Raw genomic sequence first — 24868 nt, 5'->3', positions numbered from 1 at the left:
TGGTCGTTGGCATCCCTTCCACCTCTGAAGTACGGCCGGTGCTTCCCTTCACCTTTGAAGTATAGTTGCTGACCTGCTGTTGTGGTTAATGGTGGTTGGGAAGTGGTGGTTGTGGCCGTTATGGGTGATGGGAGAGAAAAAAAAAATTAAAGAGAAAGAAGATAGGTAGGGGTATAGTAAGGGCATTGACGTCCATTAACCTTAAATGTTGGCGATTTTGATAAAAATTGTTGGCGGTATTTAATACCTCCCAAATTAAACCTTTTTATTCCCTAATTATTTCAATGCTGATGTAGAATCTTAACTAATAATATTTGGCTAGAACATCACAAACTATGTGCACGGTTGCACTCAGCAGCAAGACCTTTAAGTGGAGCAAAATAATAACTTTTAAATTATTGGATTGTTGCGAGTCCTAATTGCCAAAAATATTGGAGAAATGACCATTTACGGGTCATTTACAGAGCGCTATTGAGCAAGATTTATGGTCATTATAATTTTATCTACAACCCAAAATAAAGGATTAAAAGAGCTTTCAACATACTCTTTTATGCAAAGATGACTTCGACAAAAGAAATGTTTTTTTTTGGTGAAGAGCTATAGATTTTAAACTAATATAAGCAAATGCTACAGAAATAATGTACACTATGTAAACACAAGTTTGGAAATCTGGACACCGGTGAGCATCATTCCAACTCCTTCAGGAAATCAATATTATCAACAAACACCTGCACAGATAATATACTGTAAGATAATTGCACCAAGTAGAGAGCTACAACCGCAAGCTGAAAAAGAACTTAATAAGGTCGTGGATTCTAAAACACAAGATGAATTAGCGCATAACTTGATGGTAGTACACCATACAGTTAGATTGGAAGGGTCAACCTCTAGTAATAGTGATTGATTGGAAGATTCAAGAGTATTAATTGGAAGAACTAAAACATGACAAAAGAGGAAGCTACCGGAGTCCCTTTGTTAATAATTCTAAACAGCTCCTCTATATACACACAATCAAGTTTAGAAGCTTACAAATACACTCAATCATGAACACGATTACAGGGTCTTATGCGGTGAGATTAGAAGGGTCAATATCTTTTAACAGAGCAGCAAATTTATCATCCAAAAGTATGAAGAAAAGTAGCTCAATGGCAGGAATATACTTTTCTTTTAGGGGGTTTAATTCCAAAAGGAAGGTCATAGATGGTGGGGGCAACAAGTTTGTATCAGGGTTGCACATTTAAGTAGTCTACCACCCTAAATTACAAGATTAAATAAAGAAACCACGTTTAGAAATTCAAATGTGATTCCGAATTCAAACTAAATCATATGTACTCTAAAGCTAGACTGCAAGCCATCATCTGTGTACTAAATATGTAGGCAGCAATTAATCTAGGTCAATATAGTGCTAACATATACACGGTGTTAAATATCCCAAAGTTAAATGGCATACCGTTTTCCAACCATCAAGATCAAGGCATGCTGTTATCTTGGTGTTGATACCAGGCAATGGTCCAGGCTCCCGTGTGATCTTTCCTCCACAGAGTTTAATTGCTTCAGCAGTTTTATAAACATCATCCGTTCCAATTGCAATCTGCAGCACCATGATTACAGGTTGACCCCAAGAGAATGGTCATAAAAAAAGAAAAATATATACTCGTAAAGTCGTAAGTTTACTAATGAAAGACTCCTAGATTTCAAAGATACTCAGAGTCAGACCTAAATAACTATCAGATTCTATGTACAGAATTTCCATTTCAAATCCAGAACACAATAAATTAAGCTAATATATATGGTTCAGCCATTCAGGTAAGGAGTGAGAGGAGTTGACCTAACACACAAATAACGATACAGATCCTGAGCCCTACCCCCAGGGAAAAATTCTATACTAAAGTACTAAAATAACCACCAAATTGGACACTTGGCAATTAGAACCATATATGACCACTAGTCGCCTAGTTGGTCATATAAAGGTCTGTGGTGGCCTTGCGTTAATTAAGAAAGACGAGCCAAAATTGGCTAAAATGAAGGTTTGAAGGTAAAATGAATGGTTCCAACCACCTAAACGGCCTCCTGAGGTGTCGTGGGGTCCATAGGAAGAACCCCAACTACTTTTTTTTACGGGTCCGAAAAAGTCCAAAATTGTCCAAAAAATGAAAGACTTATAATACACTAAATCGAACCAATTTTTAAAGTTTTGGGACCGGCGTCGAAGAATCTCTAAATTGTATGGGATGCAACTCGGGGTCATACAACATTATTTGGAACCATATATGACCACTAGTCGGCCATATAAAGGTCTGTGGTGGCCTTGAGTTAATTAAGAGAGGCGAGCGCGTAAATGGCTAAAATGACGGTTTGAAGGTAAAGTGAATGCTTCCAACCACCTAAATGGCCTCCCAAGGTGTCGTGGAGTCCATAGGAAGAACCCCAACTACTTTTTTTTACGGGTCCAAAAAAGTCAAAAATTGTCAAAAAATGAAACTATAATACACTAAATCGGACCAACTTTTGAGGTTTTGGGAATTGCGTCGAAGAATCTCTAAATTGTATGGGATGTAACTCGGGGTCATACAATATTATTTGGAACCATATATGACCACTAGTCGGCCATATAAAGGCCTGTGGTGGCCTTGAGTTAATTAAGAGAGGCGAGCGATAAATGGCTAAAATGAAGGTTTGAAGGTAAAGTGAATGGTTCCAACCACCTAAACGGCCTCCCGAGGTGTCTTGGGGTTCAAAAGAAGAACTCCAACTACTTTTTTTTACGGGTCCGAAAAAGTCCAATATTTTCAAAAAAAAATGAAAACTATAATACACTAAATCGGACCAATTTTTCAGGTTTTGGGACCGCTGTCGAAAAATCTCTAAATTGTATGGGATGCAACTTGGAGTCATACAATATTATTTGGAGCCATATATGACCACTAGTCGGACATATGAAGGTCTGTGGTGGCCTTGAGTTAATTAAGAGAGGCGAGCGCGTAAATGGCTAAAATGACGGTTTGAAGGTAAAGTGAATGGTTCCAACCACCTAAATGGCCTCCAGAGGTGTCGTGGGGTCCATAGGAAGAACCCCAACTACTTTTTTTTACGGGTCCAAAAAAGTCCAAAATTGTCCAAAAAATGAAAGACTATAATACACTAAATCGGACCAATTTTTAAGGTTTTGGGACCGGCGCCGAAGAATCTCTAAATTGTATGGGATGCAACTCGGGGTCATACAATATTATTTGGAACCATATATGACCACTAGTCGGCCATATAAAGGTTGTGGTGGCCTTGAGTTAATTAAAAGAGGCGAGCGCGTAAATGTCTAAAATGACAATTTGAAGGTAAAGTGAATGGTTCCAACCACCTTAATGGCCTCCCAAGGAGTCGTGGGGTCCATAGGAAGAACCCCAACTACTTTTTTTTTACGGGTGCGAAAAAGTCCAAAATTGTCAAAAAATGAAGACTTATAATACACTAAATCGGACCAAATTTTGAGGTTTTGGGAATTGCGTCGAAGAATCTTGTAATAGACTAAGGTTGATTGTAACGAATTGTAGTATAATTGTGATTAACAGATGCAATTAATGGAAGAAGGGCAGATTTTTCATTAGATTTCTCAAGGATTACAAGGATAATTAGTAGCTTGAGGCTACAAGTCTCCAAGCCACTTTAGGTAGCCACTCTCAAGTGTTTGTCTTACAATTTCTCGATAATCCCCTACAATATACTACTACCATACTTAAGCTAATGGTCAAGGCTGACCTTAGGAGAGTACATGTGACTATTTAGCTAATTCGGAAAAACCATAAATGAACATAACAAAAGATGATTGCCCTTCTTTCCTTCAAACTCCTTAATTGTTTTTGGCTCATAGTAAAGAAATGCCTTCCCTATGCTCTGGTGGCTGCTGCCCCTTTCTTGCGCCTCGAATACACCATCAACGGTTGACTTGAGTCCATAACAATACTCCCCCCCAAAGTTTCACCTTGTCCTCAAGGTGGAACGATGGAAAACGATCAATCATGGCTTGATAATCTTCCCACGTAGCCTCGAACGGTGGCAACCCGGACCATTGAATGAGGACTTCTAAGACCACCTTGTTACCACCCCTGCGCTTGCGGATATCCAGTAATTTCTCGGGTTCGACAACCAATTCCATCTCTGCTGTTAATTGGTTCGGAATTGTTTGACTAGTGATGTTGCTTCCCTTAGCGCGCTTCAATTGAGAAACATGAAAGGTGGGATGGAGTTTACATGAGCTTGGCAATTCCAATTTATAAGCAACCTTTCCTACTCGTTGAAGGACCTTGAAAGGGCCGTAGTACCGAGCCGCGAGTTTTTCAAAGGGCCGTTTGGCGAGCGAACGCTGCCGATAAGGGCGAATCTTGAGAAACACCTCGTCCCCAACCTCAAAATGCTCGTCGCGGCGGCGTTGATCTGCATAAGACTTCATCACTTGCTGAGACCGAATTAAATTCACCCGTAACTCATCCAACATGAAATCCCTCTCCCTGAGCTGTTCTTCCAAAGTACCCACCGGAGTTTGACCCGGCCCAACCCTCAGAAGTTTGGGTGGGTCCCTGCCGTACACCACCTTAAATGGTGTCGTTTTAGTGGAGATGTGGGGGGACGTGTTGTAAGCGAATTCCGCCCACGGGAGCCACTGAGCCCACCCTTTGGGCTGCGCCGATGCGAAGCATCGCAGATAGCCCTCCAAATTCTTATTCACAATTTCCGTCTGGCCATCGAATTGCGGATGATACGCCGTACTCCGGTTCAATTGAGTACCCTGCAGCCGAAATAATTCGCCCCAAAACCGACTAATAAACACCTTGTCCCGATCGGATACTATGGACGAAGGGAACCCATGTAGGCGAACCACCTCCCTGACAAACAGCTCCGCCACCTTCAGGGCGGTGAACGGGTGTTTGAGGCCCACAAAATGCCCATACTTCGAGAAACGGTCGACGACGACGAGAATCACATCCACCCCTTTGGACAGAGGCAACCCTTAGATGAAGTCCATCGAAATGTCTTCCCAAACGGCGGTCGGCACCTGCAACGGTTGGAGCAGCCCTGCCGGACTTTTCTGAGACGCTTTGTTGCGCTGACAGACCTCACACGACCCTACATATTCCGCCACCGCCTTCCTCATTCCCGGCCAAAACCACTCCGTCGCCACGCGGAGGTAGGTTTTTACCTCACCGTCGTGACCACCAGTGGGTGAGTCATGATACTCATACAGTATCTTGGGAATTATCTTAGCAGACTTAGGAAGAACGAGTCTTCCTTTATATTGGACTCTCCCATTTCTCAACATGAATCCATTGGGCCCAATTTCATTGGGCTTGAGGTCTTTTTTAATTGCACTGATCCACGAATCCGCTTCAAGCTCTTTATCCAATTCCTCCCAGTCAATATTTTGAGTACAAACCAATGCACTCAATGCACACTGCTTCCTTGATAGAGCGTCGGCAACTCGGTTGGAGGCCCCCGGCTTGTATTGAACCTCAAAATCAAATCCGATAATCTTCCGCATCCATCGTTGGTACTCACTACCAATCTCATGTTGTTGAGTTATGTAACGAAGACTTTGTTGGTCGGTGCGGACTACGAAATGTCGTCCCAACAAATAATGTCTCCATTTGACTATAGCCAAGCATATGGCCATCATCTCTTTCTCATAGACGGATTTTGCTTGAGCCCTCACCCCTAACAACTTGCTATAATAAGCAATGGGTCGGCCCTCTTGCATTAAGACCGCCCCCAATCCAAACCCGGAAGCATCGGTCTCAAGGACAAACTCCTTCTTAAAGTCGGGCATGGCTAATACCGGTGCGGTCGTCATGGCTTCTTTAAGCCTTTCAAATGCTTGAGTGCCTCCTCCGACCAACCGTACGCATCTTTCTTGAGTTGTGCAGTTAAAGGCCCCGCAATTTGAGCATAATGGGCTACAAATTTTCGATAGTAGCCCGTTAAGCCTAGAAACCCCCTTAACTCCTTGAGATTGCGTGGGCTGGCCCAATCAAGAATGGATTTAATCTTGTCATTATCCATTGCTACTCCTTGCTTGGAGATGACATGGCCTAAGTAGGCCACTCTTTGACTACCAAATTCACATTTCTTGTAGTTGGCGTATAATTCATGTTGTGCCAACTTGGTGAGAACTTGTTGCAAATGATCATGATGCTCCTCTTCATTCTTGCTATAGACAAGAATATCATCAAAGAAAACTAGTACAAACTTCCTCAAAAACGGCCGGAAGATGTCATTCATTAGTGATTGAAAAGTAGCCAGTGCATTAGTCAAACCGAACGGCATGACTAGGAACTCGTAATGCCCCTCATGAGTCCTAAAAGCCGTCTTGTGAGTGTCACCGGCCTTGACTCTAATTTGATGATAACCGGACTTTAAGTCCAACTTTGAGAAAACGGCCGCGCCATGGAGTTCATCCAATAATTCATCTATCACCGGAATTGGATACTTGTCCGGCACGGTTTCTCGGTTGAGAGCTCGGTAGTCAACGCAAAATCTCCAAGACCCATCTTTTTTCTTCACTAACAAAACCGGGCTTGAAAACGGACTTGTTGAAGGTTGAATGATGCCGGCCTCTAACATCTCCCTTATCATTTTCTCGATCTCATCCTTTTGCACTTGTGGGTATCGATACGGCCGTACACTAACCGGATCCCGACCTTCCTTAAGTGTGATGGAGTGTACTCTGCCTCTTGAGGGTGGAAGTCCCTTTGGTAAGTGGAACACCTTCTTAAATTTTTCCAGCAATTCCTTCAAGAAAGCTGGCGGCCCAGTTGCTATTTTAGGCCCAACTTCTTCCTTCCTTTCTTCTTGGGCCACTTCAACTTGATTAATCTCAACCCAAAGCCCACTTCTTTGTTTGGTGATGGTTCTAAACATAGCCTTAAGTGAAATAAGTGCTGCTTCAAGAGATGGATCGCCGGTAAGGATCACCGGCACTCCGGCCACCGTGAACCTCATTTCATGAGTCTTCCAATTGGTTGTGACCGCCCCTAATTTTTCCAACCATTGCACTCCTAATATGAGGTCGGTATTACCCAATCCAAGGGGTAGGAAATCCTCCACTACCGTCACTCCCCCGTTCAACTTGACCCGTACTCCTTGACATACACCCTTGCCACGCACGGTCTCACCATTCCCTAGTGTCACACCAAATTCCCCTCCCTCCGTAAGTGGTATCTTGATCTCCTCTACTACCGATGTTGAAATGAAGTTATGAGTCGCCCCCGGATCGATCATGACAACTACTTGCCTCCCCTTGATCACACCCTTCAACCTCATGGTTTTTGGGTTTGATATTCCCACCACCGTGCATAATGACACCTTGACGTTATTGCCGGGTTCCTCCCAATCCTCCATGTCTTCCGAGTAACTAGCACTAATTTCTTCCTCCTCGTCACCTACTCCGGCAATCAACACGCTCATCTCCTTCCTTTTACATCGATGCCCAATTCCCCAACGTTCATCACACCTAAAGCAAAGTCCCTTAGCTCGTTTTTCTTGCAATTCACTCTCGGTGAGTCGTCGTGGCCCATTTCCTGATCTTTGGGTGCTCTGAGACATTGTGGGCCGGCCCATGTTGATTGAGCCTTGAGATTCAGGAGCTCTTGGCCACATCGAATTGACAGGGGCTGTTGGTAGCCCATATGATTGAATCAATCCCCCTCCACTTCTGCTTGTTGATGGTAAGTGGGTGGGCCCTGACCCGCTGGATCCGACCCGCCATGAACCCAAACTCCCTTTCTTTCCCCCATTTATTCTATTTAGCTCCTCTATTCTCCCTGCTAACTCCATTGCTTCTTCAAGTGTCGCCGGATTTTGAAGCCGGAGATCCGCTTTCACCTCCTCCTTCAATCCGTTCACAAATTGCCCCTTCATGAGACTTTCGGGCACATCTTCCAAGGGAAACGCGAGTTCGATGAACCTCCGCCGGTATTCTTCGACGGTGGTGGTTTGCGTCAACGCCAACCATTGTTCGTGTAGGGAGCCCGAGTGTGAGGGTCGGAACTCCTTGAGAATTCGCTGTCGCAGGTCGGCCCAACTAGCAAACGGCCTCCTCCTCTGTTCCCAGTGATACCATTGGAGGGCAGCACCATCCATGGCAACCACGGCTGCCGTCACGCGATCCTCTTCCGTCATGTGGTGGAAATCAAAATACATCTTCGCCCTCATCACCCAGTTATCCGGGTCCTTCCCTTCGAACACCGGCATATCAAGCTTCTTATGTTTCCATCGATTTTCGCCCCCTCCGTCGAATTGATCGCCTTGACCCCTGGGAATCCGTTCTCTCCACTCCGGCATGCCAAAGGGCTGTTCCCTCGGCGTGCGTTCTCTGTTTTCTCCATGGATTTCACTATTGGCTTCCCCCACGGGTATGTGGTGGAGCTGCTGCGGTGACGGCGGCTGACGGGGTTGAGTGGCGGCGGCTATGGCAGCCCGCAGCTCCTCGCGAAACCTGTCCTGCTCCCGCGCAGCTAGGGTGGCTTGCATCTCTTGGTCTCTCCTGAACCTATCAATTCTTCCTTCGAGTTCCACCCTGTCGTCCTCCCTTTTCATGCGCTCTGTCTCAAATAGGGTCACGAAACTCTCAGTGATCGCCTTCTGGGCCTCAACCATAGTCGTACTTACTGCTTCAGCCACTGCTCGTCCAACAGAGTCCCCCTGTTCTGTCAATTTTTGCTCAATTGATTTCAGACGCGATTCGACCTCTTCTATCTTCTCCTCCACCGCGTCGGCACGCTGGGTAAGTGATGGTCCCCCCGCCATGATCGGTTGCTCTGATACCAAGTTGTAATAGACTAAGGTTGATTGTAACGAATTGTAGTATAATTGTGATTAACAGATGCAATTAATGGAAGAAGGGCAGATTTTTCATTAGATTTCTCAAGGATTACAAGGATAATTAGTAGCTTGAGGCTACAAGTCTCCAAGCCACTTTAGGTAGCCACTCTCAAGTGTTTGTCTTACAATTTCTCGATAATCCCCTACAATATACTACTACCATACTTAAGCTAATGGTCAAGGCTGACCTTAGGAGAGTACATGTGACTATTTAGCTAATTCGGAAAAACCATAAATGAACATAACAAAAGATGATTGCCCTTCTTTCCTTCAAACTCTTTAATTGTTTTTGGCTCATAGTAAAGAAATGCCTTCCCTATGCTCTGGTGCTGCTGCCCCTTTCTTGCGCCTCGAATACACCATCAACGGTTGACTTGAGTCCATAACAAATCTCTAAATTGTATGGGATGCAACTCGGGGTCATACAATATTATTTGGAACCATATATGACCACTAGTCGGCCATATAAAGGTCTATGGTGGCCTTGAGTTAATTAAGAGAGGCGAGCGCGTAAATGGCTAAAATGACGGTTTGAAGGTAAAGTGAATGGTTCCAACCACCTAAATGGCCTCCCAAGGTGTCGTGGGGTCCATAGGAAGAACCCCAACTACTTTTTTTTACAGGTGCGAAAAAGTCTAAAATTGTCAAAAAATGAAGACTATAATACACTAAATCAGACCAAATTTTGAGGTTTTGGGAATTGCGTCGAAGAATCTCTAAATTGTATGGGATGCAACTCGGGGACATACAATATTATTTGGAACCATATATGACCACTAGTCGGCCATATAAAGGTCTATGGTGGCCTTGAGTTAATTAAGAGAGGCGAGCGCGTAAATGGCTAAAATGACGGTTTGAAGGTAAAGTGAATGGTTCCAACCACCTAAATGGCCTCCCAAGGTGTCGTGGGGTCCATAGGAAGAACCCCAACTACTTTTTTTTACAGGTGCGAAAAAGTCTAAAATTGTCAAAAAATGAAGACTATAATACACTAAATCAGACCAAATTTTAAGGTTTTGGGAATTGCGTCGAAGAATCTCTAAATTGTATGGGATGCAACTCGGGGACATACAATATTATTTGGAACCATATATGACCACTAGTCGGCCATATAAAGGTCTATGGTGGCCTTGAGTTAATTAAGAGAGGCGAGCGCGTAAATGGCTAAAATGACGGTTTGAAGGTAAAGTGAATGGTTCCAACCACCTAAATGGCCTCCCAAGGTGTTGTGGGGTCCATAGGAAAAACCCCAACTACTTCTTTTACGGGTGTGAAAAAGTCCAAAATTGCCAAAAAATGAAGACTATAATACACTAAATCGGACCAATTTTTGGGTTTTGGGAATTGCATCGAAGAATCTCTAAATTGTATGGGATGCAACTTGGGGACATACAATATTATTACTAGTCGGCCATATAAAGGTCTGTGGTGGCCTTGAGTTAATTAAGAGAGGCGAGCGTGTAAATGACTAAAATGACAGTTTGAAGGTAAAGTGAATGGTTCCAACCACCTAAATGGCCTCCCAAGGAGTGGTGGGGTCCATAGGAAGAACCCCAACTACTTTTTTTTACAGGTGCGAAAAAGTCCAAAATTGTCAAAAAAATGAAGACTATAATACACTAAATCAGACCAAATTTTGAGGTTTTGGGAATTGCGTCGAAGAATCTCTAAATTGTATGGGATGCAACTCGGGGTCATACAATATTATTTGGAACCATATATGACCACTAGTCGGCCATATAAAGGTCTGTGGTGGCCTTGAGTTAATTAAGAGAGGCGAGTGCGTAAATGGCTAAAATGACGGTTTGACGGTAAAGTGAATGGTTCCAACCTTCTAAATGGCCTCCCGAGATGTCGTGGGGTCCATAGGAAGAACCCTAACTACTTTTTTATAAGGGTCTGAAAAAGCCCAAAATGTCAAATAATGAAGACTATCATTAAATCAGACCAATTTTGGAGGTTTTGGTAGGAGAGTCGAAAAATCTCTAAATTGTATGGGATTCAACTTGAGGTCATACAATATTATTTGGAAGAGTTGGCACAATTACATGAAAAAAAATTTTATTCTTTTGACACAAAAAATATTAATTTAACATACAAGAATTTTAAGGATATAAATTAAATAAATTTTTTTAAAAAGTTAAATAAGTTGTCCTTAATAAATCTTACCATTATATAAGTGCAGGCCCAAAACTAGTTGCACAATATACAAAGCATGAGTCCCTCTTTTCATACCTCTTTGGAAACCAATATCTGAAGTGTTATTCATATTTACATTATATAGCTAAGGGTATATGGGCATATGCAAGTATCTTAAGTGAGGTTTGGGAATAATACGAGAAGGAAGTGTCTCTGGTGATCAGCCTGTTCAGCTATCCTTCTAAGCATTTGGTCAGCAAGATGGGAGATTTTTGAGAATAAACAAAGAGTTAGGAAGATAGTAGAGTAAATCAATGAGTAGAGAATGCTTTGCATACCTTGTTCTACTCTATGGATGCATTGCCAGGGATCAAAAGCATGTTATTTACTTTTCAATAACTTTATTTTATTTATTATTTTATTTTATTTTTATCTTGGTTTCTAAGCTGATAAGCTCCTAGAAGAAAATTATCTTCATTGATAACAAACATATATCAGAGGTCAAGCTCTAGCTTTTACTTCTAAACACCGTATCAAATTATATACCTAAAGTCCAAGAGGAACTTCTCATGATCAACTCAATGGAGATCACTAATTAACATTGCACTTAGCTAGCACTCCAAACAAAACAATGCAATAAAGCCAAAGAGGTGAAAAAAAAAAAGAAATTATACATCACGGTTCTAAAGCAACAAAGCATAAGTTAGTGAGTGAAGAACAAACTATTCATACCTGACCATAAGCATTTCCTTTGTCATATTCAGTAACTCCATAATTGTAAGTCAACTCCACAACAGCATTTTTGTCTTCAGGACCATAACCCAACATTGCTATTGTATACTGAAATACACAGCAGAGAATTTAACAGCAGGCCCAAAGGTTAAACATAGTGCATAAGTTGCAGTAGCGAGATTAGGGACTAGGAGAGAGTATTAAACAAATTACTGAAACCAAAATAAGTGTCTTCTAATACACAAAATGGTACTAGATATAGCTAGTAAAGTGGCTGCAATAATTTATACCCTGCAGTGTTCAGACTTTGCTATAATGGCATATAGTCATTTTTATTTTTATTTTTGACAATCATATATTCATTTTTCAATCCTGCATTTTGTTCCTAGTTTGATAGCTCTAATCACGGAGATAGTAGCTCCGAACATCATTTTAACGATGGTGAAGTTGAGGAAGGAACATCCCAGTTGCAGCATCACGCATCATGGCTTTCATAATGTGCATAGGTGAGTTGTTATATTCCACTACACCATTGCAATTCAAGTAATTTTAAAACAGTTTTTTCTTGTCAAAAAAAAAAAAAAAAAGAGTAATTTTTAAACAGTATTCTGTATGTACAACAACAAAGAAGAGAAAAGTACAATAACAAAACTCTGATAAAGAACCAGCAAGGGGCAAGATCAAAATTACTTAAAGTTATATGCTCATGTACCAAATCACCTTCAGAAAGAATTTTGAAGAATAAAGTTCGGGCAGAACCAAATCCAATCGGATCAGCATATATTGTTCTTAGAAAGCACGAAGATGTATACTTCCTCTTTTTTCTTATTTGCAACGCTTTGACTTTCACACATACTAATGCATAATATTTACATTTTTAGAAAGTAAAAAATTTAAAAAGTTGATATTTTGAAAGCATACATTGAGACAAATCTAATGACCTCACATGACAATTTTTTCCTAAGCACAAATTCCCATAGGAAGTACCAAGTAAGTTCACAGTTCAAAATAAGGATGTTGCAAATAGAAACAAAATGAGGAAGCATAAGATTAGTGGAATTAAGAAGCGATAGAAGATCAGACAGATAGTAACATTATCCATCACGCAAAGGAAATGGGACTCGTTTCCACAAAAGAGATTTGGCCAATATTTCACACTGACACAGAATCATACTACCTTCAACTTTAAGCCATAGCAACCAAATATGTCACTGTACACATATAGCTGATTGAAACCATTCTTATTAAGGTATAATTTTTGGCTGCAATTGGCAAAGTATATGCTATATATTACCTTGTACTGTGGATTATCCCGAGTCCGCAAAAGCTCCATGCCATATGCCTGAAATACAAAATGCTTTTTAGTACCTTTTAATAATATACCAGTGTCAACCATTCAAGGGTCAATACTTACAGCTTACCATTTTATAAAACTCAATAGATCGATCAAGATCACCAACTCGCAGCATTACCTGGCACAAAGGCTCAGGTGTAGACCCCCTTTCGATAAGTTCAAACTTGTAACCATCAGGATCTTCGATAAATGCAATGACAGTATTTCCACCCTTAACGGGTCCAGCTTCCCGAGTTACTATTCCACCTTTAGCCTTTACAAGTTCCACGGTCTTGGCCACCTGTCAAGGACAGACAAATGAACATAAGCCCAGAAACACATTCAAACAAAAAGAGAGTACACAGAAGTACACAGCCCGATAATAAATATGCAGTGTTTTAACCTTTCTGTTCAAAGAGGTGGAGTAAGGTAACTCACAGAAATTGTCCATACAATTATTTCCCCGACTAAAGTTCCATGGCAATGTGAAGGAAGACAACCACAAAGGATATAAATCATACTATATCTATTTATAAGTAACTAAGAAGCTTGTTGATGTACTGATAGTTTGGTCTTCCTGTAAAACCACCTAGCATATTGTCAGTTGAGTGCTTGAGTCATAATGATCTGTAAGGCTTTGCAAAAAGTGTGCCTTATGAACATGATGTATTTGACGACATCTCGTGCCCCACTTTGGAAACCATTTGCCCCTCAAAATGCCACATTTCAAACTATAATGGTTTATACATTCTAAATATCACCTAATTCAAAGAAACAAATTGGAGAGTGGTTACACGGAATTGGAACAATTTTGGCGGTTTTACTCGTAAAGTCACGTAACCAAAGGAGACGCGTCCTCGGGTCATACAGTATAGTTTTGAAGCATATATGACCGTCATATAAAGGTGCAACACACTCACCTACACCACCACACATCCTAACTTACAGCAGGAGAAAAGGACAGAAAGGACGGTTTGGGCAGCAGCAGGGCACAATGCAAGGAGCACAGCAGTAACGGCTTGAAGGATTTGGCAGATTATTCTTATTAATTATTAGCTATAAGACAAATTGTGTAGTTGTTAACAATCAAGGCAATAGGCCAATTCCTTGTATCTCAAGTAGTATAAATAGAATAGCTTAGAGAGAGAGGGATTCATTCAGAAATTTGTAAGAAAAAAACCTTGGAGAGTAATGGCCTAAAGCCATGTTATCTTTTACAAGCTTTTAGCTTTAATACAACACAAATCCTTCCCTAATCTCTATCTAAATACGCTTACCGTTGCAATTGGTATCAGAGCAGCATGCCTCCGACGCCGCTTTCAGTGACTCCGAAGAGGGTCGCCGCGCTGGAGGAACGAGTTGAGGAGATTCTCGAGAAGATCGGTGATGGGGAAAACTCCATACAGAAGACGCTGAAGCAGGACCAAGATAAGTTCTTTGAGGAAATGAGAGTGATGATGTTGGGATTACAAAACCAAACGAACGTCGAAGGAGAAGTGAATCAGCCAGGTCAGGGCGGCATTCGAATCGGCAACTGGGACCCAGGTTCCAGGGGTGGATTCCGACCCTTCAACAACGAGCAGCAAAGAGGAAACGGCAACTGGAGGTTTCGGAAGTTGGATATGCCGTTATTCGAGGGGTCTGATCCAGATGGGTGGATTTTAAGGAGCGAACAATACTTCCAGTTTTACAAGCTTTCGGAGACGGAGAAGTTGCAGGCCGCCGTTGTAGCGATGGAGGGTGACGCTTTGAGTTGGTACCAGTGGGAAAGTCGCCGCCGTCCATTGGTGGGCTGGGAGGATTTGAAAAATCGAATCTTGAGTCAATTTCGGCCGGTTAATTCGGGGAGTTTGCACGAACAATGGCTCGCCGTGGTGCAAACCACGACGGTGGTGGAGTATCGAAGAGTTTTCATCGAAAAAGCATCGCCTTTAGTTGATGTTCTAGAAAGTATAATGAAGGGGCAGTTTATTAACGGGTTGAAGGAGGAGATTAGGGCGGAGATCCGAATGCTAAACCCACTCACCTTAGAAGATGCCATGGATCTCGCAATACGGGTCGAAGAGAGGAATCGGGTCAGTAGTCTCAAGAGAACGGGTGGGGCATTCACCAAACCCGGACCCTACTCGTATTTCAATCGGAGCCCCGCTTCTACAATACTAGGAGGCGGTCCAGCCCAATATTCGTATCCCAGATGTGTTAACCCCGGCCCAATCCGGAATAACCCACCCCTCGGCCCAAACACAAACCCAAACTTCCACCAAACCCCAACCCAAACCTCACAAGCTTCTACTGCTTCAGTTAACCACCCCTCCTAAACTTACCCATCCAAAAACAACCCAAGCACCACGAGATTCAATGGCATGGTGAGGAAGCTAACTGAGAAAGAAATACAAGAGAAGAAGGAGAAGGGGCTCTGTTTTAGGTGTGACGGAAGGTGGACGGGGCCCACACATGTTTGCTCCGCCAAGGGGCTAAGTGTTTTGTTAGTGGAAGAAGAGGATGAGTGTGACGAGGAGGGGGAGTTCCAAGTGCTAGAAACTCCGGTGGAGGAAGAGGAGGTGGTGCCCGTTAATGTATCCATGTGCTCCATTGTCGGGTTGACTAACCGAAGAACCATGAAACTAATCGGCAAAATCCGCGGAAAGGAGGTAGTGGTGATGATTGACCCGGGAGCTACGCATAACTTTATATCAACTACCTTAGTGGAGACGTTGGCCTTACCGGTGGAGGGAAGTCACTCTTTTGGGGTCACATTAGGAAATGGTGAGGTGGTGAAGGGTCGTGGACAGTGTAAGGGAGTTCGGTTGAGGGTGAACGAGGAGTTAGAAATAGTAGAAGAATTTTTACCTCTTCAATTGGGCAACACCGATATCATATTGGGGGTGCAATGGCTAGAGAAATTAGGTAAGGTAATTACAAATTGGAAGCTTCAAGTGATGAGATTCAAGGAGGAAGGGAAAACGGTGACTATCAAAGGGGACCCGTCACTAGCTCGCACGGGGGTGACCCTTAAGGCCATGATGAAAACGATCCGAAAGCATGGGGGAGGTCTCTTAGTGGAGTTGAACCAAATTGAGGGAAGTGAGGTGAGTATGAGCAAGGGAAGTGAGGCGAATATGAGCAGTAAGGTCCCTGATTTCATTCGTGGGGTCCTAAGAGAGTTTAGTGGGGTCTTTGAGGAGCCCCAAGGGCTACCACCATTTAGAGGGCACGAACATTCTATCTTGCTCAAGGATGGAAGCAATCCGGTGAGTGTGCGCCCCTACCGGTATCCACAATTCCAAAAAGATGAGATAGAGAGACTCATAAAGGAGATGCTAGAGGCCGGGATCATCCGACCATCCTCAAGCCCATTTTCTAGCCCCGTTCTTTTAGTAAAGAAAAAGGATGGATCGTGGCGATTTTGTGTTGATTATAGGGCCTTAAACAAAGAGACGGTGCCCGATAAATACCCCATTCCCGTGATTGATGAGCTACTAGACGAGCTTCATGGTGCTAAAATTTTTAGCAAGCTCGATTTGAAGGCCGGATATCACCAAATTTTGGTGAGGCCGAAGGACACCCATAAAACGGCTTTTCGTACCCATGAGGGTCACTACGAGTTTTTGGTTATGCCATTCGGCTTAACCAACGCTCCGGCCACCTTTCAAGCCTTGATGAATGATGTTTTCCGGCCCTTCTTGAGGAAATTCGTACTTGTATTTTTCGATGACATTCTCATCTATAGTGCAAGCAAAGAGGAGCATATTGAGCATTTACGTGAGGTCCTAGCTACACTCAAGGCCCATGCATTGTTTGCCAATTTTAAGAAGTGTGAGTTTGGGAAGTATGAAGTGGCTTATTTGGGCCATATGATCTCTAAAGATGGGGTTGCTGTGGACCAAGAGAAGATTCAAGCCATGCTGAATTGGCCCACTCCAAGATGTTTAAGGGATCTAAGGGGATTTCTGGGCCTAACGGGCTATTATAGAAAGTTCATAAGAAATTATGCAAATATAGCCCATCCTCTTACAGACCAATTAAGAAAGGATAACTTTGGTTGGTCCTCTCAAGCAGATCAAGCCTTCACTCAACTTAAGTTGGCAATGACGACGGCACCAGTATTAGTGATGCCTGACTTCCACAAAGTGTTCGTGGTGGAGTCTGATCCCTCGGGATTCGGCCTAGGTGCGGTTTTAATGCAGGAGATGAGGCCTGTCGCTTTTTCAACAAGGTATTAGGCCCACTTGGAAGGAGTAAGTCTGTGTATGAAAAGGAGTTAATGGCTGTGTGTTTGGCCGTACAAAAATGGCGGCACTACCTGCTTGGCCGGAAGTTTGTGGTGCGAAGCGATCAGCAAAGCCTCAGATTTATAATGCAACAGCGGGAAGTGGGATCGGAATACCAGAAATGGGTTAGAAAACTGATTGGGTTTGATTTTGAACTCCAGTACAAACCAGGGGTTGCGAACCGCGTGGCTGACGCGCTTTCGAGGAGGGGAGAAGAGGAGAAGGCGGTGAAATTGGGGGCTTTGGTGGCCACGCAAGGGGTGGATTGGGCAGTCTTGGAGGAGAGTGCTCGTGACGGGTTTATACAGAAATTAAAAGGGGAATTGCCGGCAGGGGAGCAAGTTAAGGGATACTCGGTGGAAGACAATCGTCTCCTCTATAAGGGCAGAGTAGTACTACCCACACACTCTACCTTAAAGGAGGTTCTTTTGAAGGCGTACCACGACTCGCCGGAGGGAGGACATGAGGGTGAGACGAAGACCTACATTCGTATGGCGGCTGATTGGTGTTGGGCTGGGATGCGCAAGGAGGTGGCTGACTATGTGCGGCGGTGTGTGGTATGTCAAAGGAACAAGCTCTCTCAGCGGTCGCCGGCGGGGCTGCTACAACCATTACCGGTGCCGGAGATGGTGTGGAGTGACATAACAATGGATTTCATTGAGGGTCTCCCAAAATCTAAGGGGATAGACACCATCTTAGTGGTGGTTGACCGCCTATCGAAGTATGCTCACTTCTTGGGGTTGAAACATCCATTTACGGCGGTTGGTGTGGCGGAGGTATTTATGAGGGAGATTGTTCGGTTGCACGGAGTACCGGAGAGTATAGTGACTGATCGAGATAGGATTTTTGTCAGCACCTTTTGGAAGGAATTGTTTCGGCTTCAAGGGACGGGGTTAAAGCGGAGCACCTCGTATCATCCTCAAACGGATGGCCAATCCGAGGTGGTGAACAAGCGGCTTGAGACTTATCTCCGCTGTTTCGCCGGGGATCAACCAAAGGCGTGGGCCAAATGGTTAGGATGGGCCGAATATTCGTATAACACCTCTCCTCACTCATCCACCCATATGACCCCCTTCAAGGTCATGTATGGGAGAGACCCTCCTAAGCCAATTCGCGTGGGGATGGGGCAAACAACTGTGCAGTCAGTTGAGGAGGCTCTCCAAGATAGAGATGTGATGTTAGATGAGTTGAAGCTACACTTGACTCGAGCTCAGCAAATTATGAAAGCAAATGCCGATGTTCATAGGAGGGATGTGGAATTCAAGGTGGGCGATATGGTGTTTCTTAAACTCCAACCATACCGACAGCGCTCTTCGGCAAGGAGGCCATTCGAGAAGTTGGCTGCACGTTTTTGTGGACCCTTTGAGATCACACAAAAAGTCGGAAAAGTAGCCTACAAACTCCTTTTGCCTGAGACATGTAAGCTGCACCCTGTGTTTCATGTGTCACAATTGAAGCAAGCTTTGGGGAATGCTGTGAGTTCGCCAACAATTCCAGAGCAAATTACTCCAGAACTGGAGTTAATTGTGGAACCTGAAGCTGTGTTGGACAGCAGACCCAAGCTAGGGAGAAAGGATGGTTTGGATGTGTTGATTAAGTGGCAAGGTTTGCCTGAATTTGAGGCCACTTGGGAGGATGCCGAGGCCATGAATGCTCAAGGTGGCGCTTTTGGGGGGGAGTATTGCAACACACTCACCTACACCACCACACATCCTAACTTACAGCAGGAGAAAAGGACAGCAGGGCACAATGCAAGGAGCACAGCAATAACGGCTTGAAGGATTTGGCAGATTATTCTTATTAATTATTAGCTATAAGACAAATTGTAGTAGTTGTTAACAATCAAGGCAATAGGCCAATTCCTTGTATCTCAAGTAGTATAAATAGAATAGCTTAGAGAGAGAGGGATTCATTCAGAAATTTGTAAGAAAAAAACCTTGGAGAGTAATGGCCTAAAGCCATGTTATCTTTTACAAGCTTTTAGCTTTAATACAACACAAATCCTTCCCTAATCTCTATCTAAATACGCTTACCGTTGCAAAAGGCCCGTGGTGGCCTTGAGTTTTTTAAGGGGGTTTGTACAAAAATGACAAATTGATTGTTTAAAGGCGGCAAAGTGAACAGTACCAATTACGCAAATGGCCTCATCGGGTATTGTGGCTTGTGAGGTCCATGGGAAACACCTACACCTCTTTCTTGTCTGGTTCAAAAAGTCAAAAATTGTACAAAAGTGGAAGCCAATCAGCCAGCCACGCTTTTGAACCAATTCTGAGTAAAAAAATCTCAAGATTGTCATATAATCTCATTTGGAGCCATATATGATCACTAGTCGATCACATAAAGGTTCGTAGTGACATTGAGTTAATTAAGATAAGCATGTAAATAAATGGCTAAGTTGATGGTTTAAAGGCAAAGTAGACCATTCTAACTACCTAAATGGCCTCGCGGGGTATCGTGTGGTCCATGGGAAGATCCCTGATCACTTTCAATTCTGGATTTAGAAAGGTCCAAATTTGTCCAAAACGAAGGCCACATCAATTTTAGAGGTCTCAGTCTCTTAGGTGTCGAAAAAACTTGGGATTTGGGGGGATGCATATTAGAGTCATATTATATTGTTTGGAACCTCATATGACCACTAGTCACTCATATAAGTCCCATGGTGGCCTTGAGTTAATGATAAAGGTGTAAGTTGTAAAAGGGTAAATTGACGATTTAAAGGCAAAATGGACGGTTCCATCCACCCATATGAACTCCAAAGGTATCTTGGGGTCTATGGGAAGCATCTCGACTTGTTTCCTTTCCATGTCCAAAAAAGTTAAAAATTGTTCAAAACTGAAGGCTATTAACCATGCTTTTGGGCCAATTTTGGAAATTTTTTCCAAAATTAAAGTGTATGTGTAGGGTGTTCATCGGGGTCATATAAGTTGGTTTGGAGCTATAAGAGGCCTATTAATAGGTCTATAAAGTCCCAATAATGAGTTTGGTTCACTTACGTGGCTATTTTGGGATTGGTCTATAACTATACAACTATATGTTATTAGTTATATTTAAATCTTGAACAGTAAGCTTTGAAGTATTTTGGGTAGAATGAGAAGGAAAAAAGGCACCAAGTAAGTTACATGGATATAAAAATCTCTTTACATGACATATGTAGTATGCAGCGGGACAATAGGGAGATGAAAAGAAGAGAAAAATTTAAGAGGGAGAAGGAAATTGGGGAAAGAAAATGGAAACAATTAGCTTAAGGAGAATGAAAAGGAAAGAACAAGAGAAAAGTGAAAGCACGGGGCATTGGTGACATCTAAAAAAGGGATGAAGAACTGTACAGAAGTACAGAATACAGACTACAGAGAAACAAGAAAAAAGAAGCAGCAAAAAAAGAAGGATATAATGTTGTGCACTGGTATCAAACTGCGCATGCAGGAGTATTTTCCTCAAGCTGCCAGGAAGCTAATAGGCTAAAAGTTGGCCAGGCTCATACTGTGCACTTACGCCAATATTTGAACATATACTAAGGTCCACACCCACATATATGAGCCAAACCTGTACCAAAGATTAGATCTAAAAGAATATAGGAAATGGTGATAGCCTGAGTAGAAGTTTTCTAAATGCCAATTAAGCACATACACTAAAGTCCCACATTAAACATGGACACTTATATACATCTAATACCAAAAATCCCTTCTTGTATAATCTCTCCAATCAAATTTAAAACTTTGAAATGAGTGTATATTGCCTCTAATGGGACTATTCACTAATCAAATGAAAGAAAGAAAAAAACTGGACTCAATTTGTCATCCAATTAACTGATTAAGGGACTGCAGCATTATTGCCATCTGATGTAACTATTTAATAATCAAATGAAAGAGACTAGATTTATCACCCAAACAACTGATTAAGGGACTGCAGCATATTGTCTCTGGATTGTGTAGCGTCTATTTCATATAGAAAACATTTAAAGGTAGAAATAGAATCTTACATCCTCAACTGCAATGCCAAAGTGACCGAAACCAGTTCCAATATCATATTTGTCAACTCCATAATCTGACAGCGCCATATGAGCATAAACATGAATTAATATTATAGAACATGAAAAAGAAATGGGGGTGGGGTGATTAGAAACTTGCATATTGAAACAGACAACAATTTCATAAGGAATAATGTGGCTTACTGTAAGTCAGTTCTATGACAAAATGTGAATCCTCTGGCCCGTAACCAAGAAAGGCATTAGTGTATTTCTCCTCTGGTATGTCACGTTTTCTTAACAGTTTCATTCCAAGGCACTCCGTGTAGAATCTGAAACCATCAATTTAAACTCATGAAGAATGTAATTGTTAAATGAGTATAAAACTACATTGTAAAGGAGCATGGAAGTACTTTATTGTCCTGTCAAGATCTCCAACACGGTAAACAACATGGAGCATCCTTCGGTTGTCTTTCTTGACCCACTCCAGAACATTCTCTTCAACAGCACTAGTGCTAGCTTGTGCAGCATTTCCAGCTGCATTGACAGACAAACCATTGCCCTCTCTCAACAATTTTGAAGCTCTTAGACCGAAAGAATATGACTGTGGAACAGCTGAAAAAAATGAACAAACATCAATTCAAAATCCTATACTCACATTTAGTCACAACTATTCACTATTGAGCACAAACATCAACGTATATGGCTTCAACAAGAATCATAGGCGTTCCCATCTCAATATCTGAATCTTGAACACACCACATTCACACATCAATCTATTGTAAGGGTTACGAAATTACGAGTTTGGACTTGCAGCTTAGCTCCACTAACATCAGTGATACTAAAATGAAAAAACAAACTCTTTGCATTTACCCAAAACTAGCTCTTCACTAGGTAATACAAGTAATAAATATTTACTCCATTTAAAGACGCTTCGAAAAGTCTCTAATAAACAACGATCAATTGGAATCACCTCATTCCACATAAATAGTCAAAATCATAAAGGGGCAAATTCTTCAGTTCATCTATCAATGTCAAGTGTAACATAACATAACCTCAAATAAACATAATACAAAGTTTTAACCTTTAACAACTAAAAAATAAGGCCAATTACAAGTTACTGATAAAATGCCATAAGATAATATAGCAACAATAATTCAATCACTCCAAAAAATCTATTTATACCCAAAACCCGGAATCGAATCGCGTCAACATCATTGCCTTTGGCTCCCTATACACTAAAAATATTTTATAGAACAACCCAGAACCCAATTTTTAAATTTGAACCATAAACAATGATACCCAATTCAGCTAAAACCTGAAATTTCAATTACAAACCAAAATAAATAATCAAAATATTGATAAATTGGGGAAAAATTACATACCACTACCCAGGTGAAGAGAAGAAAGCGGCCTATGAGAAGATATAGAAACCCCAAAACGAGTACTTGAAGAAAATCTGAAGCAGGTAAGAGATGGCCTCAAAGTGGATGCCATTGGTATAATTCTTACCATTTTATCAAATCTTGTGCAATTTAAATTGAATTTTACAAAAGACCCTTTTTTTAATTTAATTTCTGATGATTAAATTGAATGTTTTTGTGAGGGAGAAATCGGTGGGTGAAGCGCAAAAATCTGAGGAAGAAAATCTAGAAAAAAAGGAATGAAGAGGTGTTGATGCTCATCAAATAGCAATGAGTTGCAAAGTTGTAATTGGTAATAAGCAAAGGCTTTTGGAATGGAATAGAATAAAGAATAAGGAAGCTGTGGAGTGTAGTGAGCTGAGGTTCTTTGATTCGGATGGATAGCTTATGCAAAGAAAAGTTTTGGACCTCGTATTCGGGTTAATTTGTTCGAAACTACCTTAATACGGAGTAAAATTAACTACAGTAAATTGCACTCGGGTTAGTTTGTTTGAAACTACCTTATACGGAGTAAAATTAACTACAGTAAATTGCATTATTATGGTCATATTTGGTAGTAGCGTTTGAGAAAGTGTTTAGCGTATTCGATTAATAATTAGTGGTCGAGGTAGCGTTTGAGAATTGGGTAGTTTTTCTCAAACATTAAAAATAACATTTTTTCAAAAGTATTGGGTAAAACAATATGTATAAAATTTTAATCAATTACATAATACTAAGAGCGAATCTGACATGACACTTGTCATGTTCTGATTAAAAAAATTCCCGCCACTTTTTTCTTTCCTTTTTTTTTTTTCTTTTTGTACAAAATCTTCATTAATATCAATTTATATAACCTATAATATTTAACCTTCAATTTGGCAATTGTATTCGAAATATATTCTATATATGCATATTTTTTATAATAGGTATTTTTCTATAATAAACAAACATATAAGGTAATATATTAAATTAGAATAATGTACTAATCACGTACTTCGTATCATTCTACAATGTATTTTTTCCTTGAAAGTTTTTTTTTTTTTGCTCCAACAAGGATTAGACACTTTAGCTTTTACTATAAATTTTGTGATTTAATAATAATAACACTACAATTCAATAACTATAAACATAAATTTAAAACAAAAATTAAAAAACCTTGATTATTAATTGTCATAAAAGTTACGTCAATTAAATTTGTATAAAACATTTTTCCGGTTGTAGTATGCTATAAAATATTGTGCCGGTCAAAACATGCCAACAAAATAGGGAAATATAGGGTATATAATTACATTGCACGGGTTATAATTAATATAAATTTTATTCTCATATAAAACAATATAATCATTAAATTTGAGTGTTTTTTAAATGTTTAATAATCAATAACTTTTGATAACAATATAATATTAATTCAAGTTAATTTTTTTTTTGAAAAGAAATTCAAGTATTTGTTTTAACTTTTTTTTTTTATATATAAATATATTTATGTAACATTGTAATTCATAATTTGATTAAGTAAAACCGTGCATTGCACGGGACCTTAAACTAGTGTATTCTATGATTGCAACTGCTACTTTAGCCTAACACTCATACTATCCATTGTTATTTTGACAGCTAGTCTCTACCAATACTAATTGACAGCTACTCGAAACTCAACCATTAAACACTATAGCTAGATTTGACGAACATAGATGAATAGAATAATATGAAATATATTTTATGGAGTTTTCAAGTTGGAATCCTAGTTTGTTTGTTTTTTTTTTTTTTTTTGAAGAATTACTTAAATTTTGATTAATGATTGATCAAGTATAATACAAATGATCATGAAGTGTCATTGTGTCAATACTCAATATACAACGATACCTCTTCATCACTCGTTACGTATTTACGGGCTATAAACTCCATTTGGTTCGTGGGCCTTTTATTACATGCTCATAAATGTCATAATATATAGTCCATAATAAAGCCAGTGTTATCAATTACTGGACCCAAGCCCATCTCTTAACGTTTATTGTGGTCCATGTGATTTGCAAGTACTGAAACAAATATTCGAAATGAGACCTTTGAAAATGAATACACATTAGGAATTAGACAGTAACAAGAATTGAATTTGGTATTAGACTTGAAGAATAAAATGAAAATCATGAATTTGTTTGCCTCA

The 24868-nt window shown here is 41.0% G+C and overlaps 1 protein-coding gene across 1 annotated transcript; it reads right to left on the bottom strand.

Annotated features, from left to right (window-relative positions):
• Positions 1-371: 371 nt before the first annotated feature.
• LOC145610144 (putative lactoylglutathione lyase, chloroplastic) lies at positions 372-23114 on the bottom strand. The gene is made up of 9 exons (XM_081665411.1): positions 22693-23114; positions 21721-21922; positions 21515-21639; positions 21323-21387; positions 13161-13373; positions 13034-13081; positions 11740-11847; positions 1451-1591; positions 372-728 (listed from the first exon to the last, which is right to left on the bottom strand). The coding sequence occupies exons 1-9, from the start codon at positions 22820-22822 to the stop codon at positions 687-689; spliced, it is 1074 nt and encodes a 357-aa protein (XP_081521537.1). The 5' UTR covers positions 22823-23114; the 3' UTR covers positions 372-686.
• Positions 23115-24868: the final 1754 nt, after the last annotated feature.

This window comes from Chenopodium album, chromosome 24, assembly GCF_948465745.1.
Source record: "Chenopodium album chromosome 24, dcCheAlbu1.1, whole genome shotgun sequence".
NCBI classification, from domain to species: domain Eukaryota; kingdom Viridiplantae; phylum Streptophyta; class Magnoliopsida; order Caryophyllales; family Amaranthaceae; genus Chenopodium; species Chenopodium album.
The sequence above is the reverse complement of the archived record's forward strand: the minus strand, read 5'-3'. Positions and strand labels throughout refer to the sequence as shown.

Bases quoted from the DNA above. Each gene is read 5' to 3' on its own strand.
- LOC145610144 (XM_081665411.1), bottom strand. From the start codon at position 22,822: ATGGTAAGAATTATACCAATGGCATCCACTTTGAGGCCATCTCTTACC. The intron at 21,923-22,692 runs GTATGTAATTTT...CATTTTTTTCAG, and splicing joins TTCTCTTCACCTGGGTAGTG to CTGTTCCACAGTCATATTCT. The intron at 13,374-21,322 runs GTAAGATTCTAT...TGTCCTTGACAG, and splicing joins TTGGCATTGCAGTTGAGGAT to GTGGCCAAGACCGTGGAACT.